The following is a 10799-nucleotide window of genomic DNA, read 5'->3' as shown; positions in this document are numbered from 1 at the left end:
TCACTGAGTTGTAGTACGACCTAGATACTGGATGTCAAGATGGCTCCTATTCATTCCAAAGGAGTTGCTCATCTGGCGCATGAGCCAAAAAAACGTTTCCAGCTTCCGGGCTTTTTTATAATAGTGGCCTATGGGGAAAATGTTTTTTGGGCCGCAGCAGATTTTTTTGCTGCATTACCACGAGTGGCCACTGGGAAAGATTGGCTGCAAGGCTGAGCAGCTTTCCTGGGGGACCTGGTCCTCTTCCAAAGAGTCCACCATGTTGCTCTATGGTAGCCCAGATTGGACAAACCAAACACTGGCTCAACAGTGCCGTTTCAGTTCTGCGAAATCACTGCTATGCCACTAAATCTTACACACTTTAAAGGAGGGCAGAAAAGATGAAGCCTACGTAATTAAAAAACATTAACCCTATGGGCCCGAACAATGCATAGTGCTCCAAATTCACACCTGTTCTTCTCTGTTGATTTTCTCCGCGACCATGCGTCATAGCAATAAGCCACACATATCACGTGAAACAGCGGAATTGTAGCTTTCTGACAAGGCCAAGCACTTGTCGGTAGTCCAATGTTTTCATAGCGAAAAAGTCCAGCTTTCAAGATGCAAATATCTCCATATTGTCCAGTTGACACTCCATCAAACTTTGTATGAAAAGACCAGCCACTTCACCTTTGCACACCCAGACAACTGCAGCCTAATTATGCATGCTGACAGGGCCGTAGTCACCATATACATTGAGGGGGACATGTGTTCCCCCCCCCCAATGCCCAAAATGCCCCCCAATATATAACTGAAACTGAAAAACAACAACAAACTTTGTTTACTGCAAACAAAGTGGCAAATATTATCTTGGAGGACATCATTGCACTTCGTTGACTATTTTTCTGTGATCTTAGATGTAAATATTGCATGTTTCTTTCAGATAAAACACATTTTGACTTGTGAATGAGTCAATGGAATTTCTTGCAATAATGAAAAAATACTGGCAATCATTTTCCGCCTGGCACAAACCACATGTTTTGGACAACTGTGAAGTGACAGAATGTCCCAGCATCATGGTTCTTATATTGCCAGATTCCAGAGAGTCTCCCCTCTTCATATATGGCAGAATATGTCTTCTTCCAACTTGCTATGGTGAGATACATGTAAAAATGTAAGAATTTAGTCACACAGATTTGTTTTTTTCATTGATATAAAAATTAATATAAAATACAGACACATAGAAGGACATGTAATGATGGCAAATCTGGTTAGCCCAGATTGTCCTGAAAAAACAAGATATAGCATGTGTATGTAGCCTTTATAATGACTGTGATATGAGCTTAGAAGTAAAGGCAGTAAAAATACCCCAAAAACGCCTAGGGCCCATAGGGTTAACCTCAGCTATGTAATCAACTTGATTGGTGACTAAAACAGAATCAGACACACATTATGAGCAGGGTGTGAAAAATGTCTGTAAGGGATCATTAACAATGAAATATTTTATAACTCTAGTAGACTCACTTTATGTTGACATATAGACCTATACATCTTAATAAAGTTATGTATCATTTTATATTTTTTTGACATTTGTTGTAAATATTTTCACCTTTTCAAACAGCACATAAAGCATTCATGTGCTGGATACAGTAAATCATTATGCAAATGTTTACCCCAATTCTGCAAAAACACATCTTCTCATTCACTTCTTGTATACCACAAGAAGTGAATGAGAAGATAGTTCTGAGGTAGCTATCAGTCTCTGAGGTTTCTGCTGCCAACTGCTCCATACAATGCTTTTAAATGTAATTTTGTTTGTGTGAACGTTGCTATGGGCCTGAAAGTTTTTCAAGTTAACACCTTATCTTTTTTTTTTTTTTCCTTTTATTTTGCAGAGAATCTTGACAGTTTCTGGGCTATCTCCTGGTTAACTATATGCAGCTTCCCCTTCCTTTCCTCGTATTTTCACCACTAACCTTCCTCATCTGTGAGCACTTGATCAGTAGAAGCTTATAAATACTGCTCAGCACTTCTGCAACTGTGGTTTAGTCACACTTGTACACAAAAAAACCCTGAACTATTAAACATCTTAATCAGATGTACACAAAGATATCAAGAAGTGTGCACACTGATGATGATAAAGAAAGTCATTTTTGTTATGTTAATACTGATTTATTCTGATTATCCTGTACACATTTTTAATTTATACAACATAATTTTCCATTTCAATCCAGAGATACTTGATAATTGTCTCACATCAAATGTTCATAAATCTCAAATGTCCAAAGTTAAGAGTTTTAGCATTAATTAATTCCCTCTCATGTGTCAGTGTCTGTAAAATAAAAACAAAACAAAATGCTGAAGAGACAAACTGTGTCTGTCCAGCTTTTTACTGTGATCTCATTTATTCTTTAAAATGTCTTTATTAAAATGTCAATGTTTATTTCCATGATGGGCACCATTTCTTTTAAAGAAGGCTCTGATGTTAAAGTTAGATGCAAAATTAACATTCCATTTCTAGTCAGGGCTCTAGAAGGGTTTTACCCTCAAATTCCACTTTTCTCTATTCAGTACATCATAAAACTTGCTTGAGACTGGTAATCTATTAAATACATAAAAAAAATTTAATAATGAAAAGAACAAACAGAAGTCTGCTTTGTTTATCCACGTTAGAAGGAGTTTTATTAAGCTTGTAGAAAGAACACGACGGTCTCTGTGTCTGTGCCATCTTTGCAGAATGAGGATGCATTACTCAGTAAAGATACCAGCAAGGTCAGGGAAATAGGTGCACACCTGCGTGTTGGAAAAAAATGTAGTTCATGTCTGCTCTGATCTTCCCCGACCCTAAGGGGCCCCTAAGGCACCAGGTTCACTGTTTGGCAACTTTTTGAGGTACTTTCATTGATAGCAAATATATTTATTTGTGGTAATATGCACCACAAATTTAAGATATGAACTAACGCTAAGGCCTGGTCATGTAAAGACATATGTGTACCATGTATTCATCTGTATTACCAGCCCGACTACCACGTGACATATTGAGTCAGTGAAGTTCAATTTGTTCAGTCCCTGAGGAAGTCCTGTTTGTAGAGCTTTTCACCACATTGCAAAGAAAAAAGAGAATGATTAGTGTAAACCATCATGTTTTGTGTCTCCATTGTGATTATATATTAATTTCTTGCAGATTTAATATGATTGATGTCGTTTTTACATCTATCACAGTGTTTAATCGCAGCAGTGTTATCATAATACATGGCACTGTTGACATTTTGCCACCAATCAATGAACGTTATGTTGATGGAGTGTTATTGTAGGTGACATGAAATCTGATTAACCTGAGTGTTTGATTGCTTTATGGAAAGGTTATTTAGCAGCAATTAATATTGTTTCACTCAGCTACATCAACCTGTCTACATGTGAATGTAACATGTGAATAAGCAAGAAAGAAAATGTATTGTATTAATACTGTAAACAAGCATATTTGGGTTATAAGTTGTTGTCAAATTCTCACACCATGTTTGGTTTGAGCAGGATCAAGTTATTGAATCACATGTAGAAATTGAATTTTAATCTGCATCAATTTTAGAACACAACCAGTTAATTTGGGGAATATGGTGTAGCCATACCCAATAATGGATTTGAACTGTATTTATATCCAGTGTGCTTGGTCTAATGTTCATCCCATAAACAGAATAAAATACCTGTCCTGAAATATATGGTTGATTCCTGTGCTGTTGCTAAGTTAAATTATACAATCACCATGCAGTGTCTTGTTACAGCGTGCTCTCCTAATTTATATTTAACTCTATTTTTCTTCAATAAGTAAGATTCATTCATTCCTAAAATGTAACATGAGTGAACATCCTCATACAGTACAAGGAAAAAACGTTCAGCACAGATAAATGACTGATTGACTGCTTGGACGCATACTGAAGTGCAGTCAGCGTGTTGCTGTCAGAGTCAGACAGCAGAAACAGGCCGTTTGCAGAAAACCGTAAAGATGCATGTCTGACCTGAATCTTCGTCGTCTCCAAACCGCTCGCTGTGCACAGCAGCTGCAGGCGGAGATCACACACATCCGCCCCTCAGTCTCTTTCTCAATACCACAACAAAACTGCATAGGCTGAGTGTGTGTGTGTGAGTATGAGAGAGAGAGGTAGTATATCTGTAAAGAAGTACTGGAGGTGTTAGTGGTAGAATATTATTCATATCATAATGACATATAGTGGTGTAAGAAAATACTCAGATTGGAGCACCTTGGTGGTCAAATGCTTGCAGCGAATGCCACATTACTGCAACTTGGCCAGTTTGAGTCCAGCTGGAGACATTTGTTGCAAGTCTCACACCCTCTCTCTCTCTCCCCAACTTGAAAAGGAAACACAAAGAAAACACAGAAACTCAGAGTCGATAACAGTAAATCAAAGGAGCTCCATACAATATTTAGAGCATATCTATGATTTAAAGGTTTTCTGAACACTGGCTCTCAACATGGAGGTGGCTGAGGAGGTGACCAGCAGCTAACAGCACTTACAACAGCAACAGTGCTGACAGAGCTAATGGTGTTAAATAGGGGGAACCAGAGGGTGGATACTACACTTCCGTGATGACGCCATTCTGATATCAGTGGTAACTGTTGTATGAGCACAGTGTACATACATGCGCAGCTGACTACAACATCAGTCAGACAAACTCAGATTACAACACACAGACAAAGACAGTGCGACTTCATTCTCTGTTCAGGATGCCATTACTCCACCCTATCTTTACACAAACACATAGTGGCTTGCTGCAATATTAATGCTCTGAATGACATATAAAGCTCCTTTAAATATATTTATAGTAATAAGGTAAATAACTAAAGAAATAACTGCAAATGTCGAGTGTGTCAGTCAGTAACATCAGTGATTTAGGACTGGCATGATATCAGATTTTTACTTCACAATTATCGTGGCCAAAAGAATTCACGGTAGCGATTGAGATAGCTATAGAAATTATAAAATCATAATAATGCTATCAGACAAATTCATCTTAAACTCAGGTTATTGTGTGCTTTGTCTTCGTTTTTTGTAAATTGATTACACTCAAAATTATTTAAGAGGAGCATGATTCTTTACATGATATTATCATATATGTATTATTACAAAATATCAGTATTATATTTTTAAAATATCAATATCACTGTCAATACCTTTAAATCGTGACACCCCTGGTCTAGATGTGAATGTGTTAGCATCACTGGGTGTAAGGTATTGTAAAGTGAAAGCAAAACAAAAGTCAAACAAGGACAAAAGGCGTACAGACACCAGCTGGGATGAGTCCAAGTGAAAGAAGGATGATATCTGATAAAAACACTCGGCCTAGGTGCTTCAAATCAGGCTTGCTGCCAAGGACCCATAACTCTTAACACATAACTCTTACATCAAACCTGCATATCAGTAGGTGAGGCTGCAGCAGGGGCCATCACACATTTCAGTGCACATTCAGAAGCTGCCTGAGCTTACTGCTGGGTAACAAACTGTATGTCACAGTTGTTTTTATTTTACTCAGTCGGCCTCTTGGCCACTTCCTTCAGCTACTTCTTACTTCCTCAGCACCCCCTTGCACCCACCTGTCCCAGTCACCTGACTCACACATTCATCTGCTCACTTGTTTTCACTTGCCATAATCAGCACTGTAGTATATAATCAGCCCGTTTCTGCTTATTCCCAGCCAGATTGTGAATGTAGTTCATGCCTTTGCTTTCCAGCCACCTGAACCTGCAACCTCACACCAGTGGTTGAATGTACTTAGGTATAGTACTTAATTACAATCTTGAGGTACTTACATTTAGTTTGACTGTTTTTCTTTGATTCTACTTTCTATGTTTATTTGATAGCTCTAGTTACTTTTCAGATTCAGATTATTACAAAATATAAATATATATAAATATTATAATATTTATATATTATAATATATAATAAATATTAAGTTATCTAGCACTATATAAAGTATAAACCAACTAGCCCCATCTTCACCAGCTGCAACATTAAAGTGATGAACACATGCATGCATGCATGCATTAATAATAAGAATCCAGTGTTATAATACAGCATGTAATATTCTGATCCTGCATGATGATAATTTTAGTATGACGTATATTTTGATGCTAATGCTTTTGTACTTTTTCTTAAATAAGACTTTGAATGTTTAATTGTAACACAGTATTTCTACACTGTGGTGCAACTGCTTTAAAGGATCTGAATATGTCCTCCACTACTGCCCTACCCTCGTGTTGCAGCTGTGTGACAGTTCAACTTTACTGCCACCAGATGGAGGCCTTGATTCACAAATTCGCCTCAGCTGAAGGACTGAAGTTTCAGGGTTTAAGTAGAAATCACTTTCAGTAGAAATCACTCATGCAACATTTTCCCATACCTCTGCTGCAGTTCTTTATTATTTCGCAGAAGTAATAGTTATATTATGTTGAATTTGCATATTTGCAACATTTATTTTTCTTTCAGCTGCAGTGGTCAGTGAGAAAAAGAAAATGTTCCATGAAATAAATAAATATAAATAAAAAAATAAAATTTAACATCAAACTTAAACATTTGCTCAACACATGACCCAACTTTTCACTAAATGTCACTAAAAAAATATTAAACTTTTAAGGCACCCTGCTAACTAACAACCAGGACCAAAAACATTAAATGTCCTTGACAAAATTAACTGAGTCAAACTTCCTTTTTTTTTAAATCTTCAAAAGTTGTTTTTTTATACAATTCACAAGGAACACAAAGCACCATCCCCTTATTTCTAAACTATGTGGAGCAGCCAGTCAGGGCTGTTTAAGAGACTGTTTTAATGTTTAAAGGAGAAAAAAATCATATTATGCAACAGAAGAAATTGCTGCTTCTACCCAACTACTTCTACTGCACCTGCTGACACTGTTGTTGCATGACTTATAATCCTTCTCTTACTACAGCTTACATACACACTGTACATACATACAGCCCAGGATTTATTATAGGAATTTTTGTTAACACACAAGAGTTAAACTAATCCTCACCTAAGCCTTCTCACTCATCCTCCAGTACAGGCCAAGATGACGGGAGCTGACACTGTGATATGCAGCCTCAGCTGTTAACCCTGCATGGTATTACTAAACATGAAAGCTTGAAATTCAAAGCTCCAGTATGTAAGATTTAGGGGGATATATTGGCAGAAATAGAATACAATATTCATAACTATGTTTTCTTTTGTGTATAATCAATGAGTAAATACCTGAATGAAGAATGACATGTTGATTATCTAGATAGTTTCAGTTGTTTCAGTTGTTGCAATCTGCAATCTCACTGCTAGATACCACTAAATCCTTCATACTAGACCTTAACATCATTTACATTATCCAACAATGTGAAAATGTAATAAACCTACAAAGCATTATGAGCTAAATCTGCAGCTCCCCTCAGCTTTACAGAGCTTTACAGTGAGTTTCAGCTCATTGATTAGATGTCCAACCCACAGCTTGTTTTGGTTCACTCTCACCACTCACATGGCATTGTTTTCTGCCGCAGCAGGGAGCTGTTTTCAGTGAAAAATCTGTAAAAGGCAACCACACTTCCTGCTCCGCAGCAAACAGCAGACAGACACAGTTGCTGGCATGAACATAGTGCCACATTTAGCAGTTAGAAATAACAGCTGTTTCCCTCAGGAGTTGGTAGAGACCAAAAACAGAATTAAAACAGAGTGAATGGGCCTATTGGACTTACACTCATCAGGTGGTCACAAACATGACTGCATGATAATGTTGCTCCATAACTGCTGGATGTAAAGAACTGTTTGCCGACAACTTTATCAACTACTGCCCCACAGTGGCCAAAAAATAACAATGATAAAAATAAAAAAAAAACATCCATTACTACAGGTTTCAGTGAAATTCCAGCATAAATTTTGCGAGAAAAATCTTGTGCTGTGCAGTGGTACAAGATTTTCAGCAAAACCTAGACTGAAAAATACTTTTTCAAGTAGTAATCCTGCATTCCACATTTTACTTGAGAAAGTATAAAAGTATAGAAATATTATATACTTAGGATACTCAAAGTAACAGTACTCATTATGCAGGCTAATACAGTATATATTATTAGACTATGATTGATTGAAGCATTGATGTGTTCATTAATATTGTAGCATAGAAAGGCAGAGCTAATTTTAATTTAACTACTTCATATACTGCTAAGTAGATTAATCTGTAATAATCTATCAGGATGTATCAGTAGATTTAGCCTATATGAGGTTATCTGAATCTGCAAAGTAACGGCATCGATAATTATAATCCAATAAACAGGGAGGCTATACATTATTCCGAAATTAGCCATTCTGCATATGAGTACTTTTACTTTTGGTACTTAAAGTACATTTTGATGCTGATACTGTTGAGTTAGGCTACTACTAAAGTAATTCTGAATGCAGAGTAGCCTGTTTTTACACAGTAGTATTGCTGTTTTGGTAAAAGATCTAAATACTTTACTAATGGATAAATGTTATGGAGTAGAAAGTACATTATTTGCCTTGGAGATGCATAAAGTAGCATAAAATAGAAACAAAGTAAAGTAGGTTACACTTATCTCAAAATTGTACTTATACTTGAATGTATATGGCCTACTTCCCCATCCCTGGACATATTTATTTTCTACTCTTTGCATATAGTTCATATTTTTCCACTTAATTGAATATTTAATAAGTAAACTGAGTAGGACTCCAAATGCCCGGGTCAGCCCCCGGTTTTCTCAGTGTGTGTGATTTATCCCGCCTCCCTCTCGGGACCATGCGCGTGACGCCCGGTGACGTCACCTGTAGTAGCTCGTGTCCCCAGCAGCAGCAGCAGCAGGTCCTGTCTTCATTCAGTCCGGTCCAGGCTGACCAACAGTTAACGGATCCCACGGTTGTTATCATGGACTGAGGCTGTTTCTCGGCTCTTTTCTCAACAGTTTGCAGTCAGACACGGACACACGGTGTGGGAACATGTCTCCTCTTCCTCAGCTGCTGAATATTCATCTCACTTTGGATTTTATCCTCACGAAAACAGATTTTTTGGGAAGTTTGAATCCACTGGCGCTCTTTTGACTTTTTCCTGACGTTTGTGGGAATGTAACGTTTTGAATAACTTTCACAGCTTTTATCTCATGGATACAGAGACACTGTTGGAGTATTTACACACTTTCTGTGATTTTTGAGGGTAATTTTTTTATTTGGAGGTGGAAGTGGACTGTTCTTTCTCGTCCCAGACAAGTTTTCATCACCCTTAGTTAGCTAGCGGGAAAAAAGTATGCTATTTTCGGCTTATCTCAAAGGTCCCAGTAGTTCTGTTGTGTTTACGTGAACAAACAACAATAATGATTTCGGAGGAGAGAAGCAGTCACGTAAATAAACAAGCCCTGAACTTCCCAGTGGGTTTGCTCATCCGCTCCCCAAAGAGGCGACTGGCCAAACTGGGGAGGAAACCCAGCAATGGATCTGTCCAGTAAGTCTTTAGTGGTAACTCTTTATTTAGCATGTTTGAGCACTAATTATACATGTAAGTCAACCATAAACAGTGGTAGAATATTAACTAAGTACATTTACTCCAGTAGGCTACTGTGCTTAGATATAATTTTAAAGTACTTTACTTGAGTATGTACTACTCTGTTTCTACCCCACCACATTTCTAACAGTTTTTACATCACTACATTGATTGTTAAGTTTTAGTTACTTGAATACAAAATATAAATCAGTGAATATATTTTGATGTATTGTTACAAATTAAGCTACCCAGCAGTATTTCAAGTAAAATGAGATGCCACATTAAAATGATGAACACTTAAATGCATCATTTATTTCAATCACGTAATATTCCTCTAAAATGGGCCATTCTGCATAATGAGCACTTTTCTTGTGATATTTTAAGTTTATTTTGATGACTTTTGTGCCTTTATTTAATTAAGGTTTGAATGAAGGGCTTATTTTATACACCTAAGTATTGTGACTTTTACACAAGTAAAAGATCTAAAAACGTGTTCCACCTCTGCTCATATAAGTGGATGATGGTGTACTGTGCTTTACTGTATTGTTATACATTGTGTTTATACACCAGCATCCACTTATGTTTGAGTAAAGGGAGGAGTTATAGTTGTAGACAAATACATTAATAAACACTTGTCTGCCTACAACTACATTAAAGTGTGTTGAAACTATTAATTCAAATACTAATGAGGTCAAATACAGTGTCCCCTTCATGTAAGTAAAATTGTTTTAGACGTCTAGTATGTGATCACAAGATGCAAAAACAAATCACATTTGGAAAATGTATATTTCTTAAACATATTACGTATTTAATGTATCTTGGTATCTTAAGAACAAGCTTGCTAGCTTTGAAGATATGTACCATAAATGCAGGTAATAGAAACCCTATATAAAGGAATGTTTTAGACTATGTTTAGTCTTTCTTCTCTGGTTTTGTGTCACCACCAACTATATAATTATCATCATTACAGCACTGCCAGCTTCTCTAAACCTCATTAACCACTTTCTTTTTGCCTTATTTCTGACATATGTAGTGTGGATAAAGCCAGTTTGCAAACAAAACAAATAATTTTTCACCTTGACATAAATATTTCATGCTTAAATGAACATTTTACGTAGTTTAAATCCCATGTGAGCTTTATTGCAGTGATATAAGGGAAGATTATTATTCATCAGTGAAAAAGCACAGGAATAAAGTAACTCACTTCTGTGTCTGTGGGTGCTTGTGATACCTAATGGTGATTAGATTTAAGGTAATCTTTGTTGTTACCCATAAATCCCTG

At 36.8% G+C, this 10799-nt stretch overlaps 1 protein-coding gene across 1 annotated transcript in view; it reads left to right on the top strand.

Annotated features, from left to right (window-relative positions):
* The first annotated feature begins 8846 nt into the window (after nucleotides 1–8846).
* radil2a (Ras association and DIL domains 2a) overlaps nucleotides 8847–10799 on the top strand; it is a 33060-nt gene continuing 31107 nt past the window's right edge. The window contains exon 1 of the mRNA XM_033645623.2: nucleotides 8847–9478. Within this exon, the coding sequence (XP_033501514.2) occupies nucleotides 9351–9478 (128 nt within the window). The 5' untranslated portion in view covers nucleotides 8847–9350. The remainder of the gene's footprint in view (nucleotides 9479–10799) is intronic.

This window comes from Epinephelus lanceolatus, chromosome 18 (genome assembly GCF_041903045.1).
Source record: "Epinephelus lanceolatus isolate andai-2023 chromosome 18, ASM4190304v1, whole genome shotgun sequence".
In the NCBI taxonomy this organism is placed as follows: domain Eukaryota; kingdom Metazoa; phylum Chordata; class Actinopteri; order Perciformes; family Serranidae; genus Epinephelus; species Epinephelus lanceolatus.
This window is presented reverse-complemented; position numbering and strand designations above follow the sequence as displayed.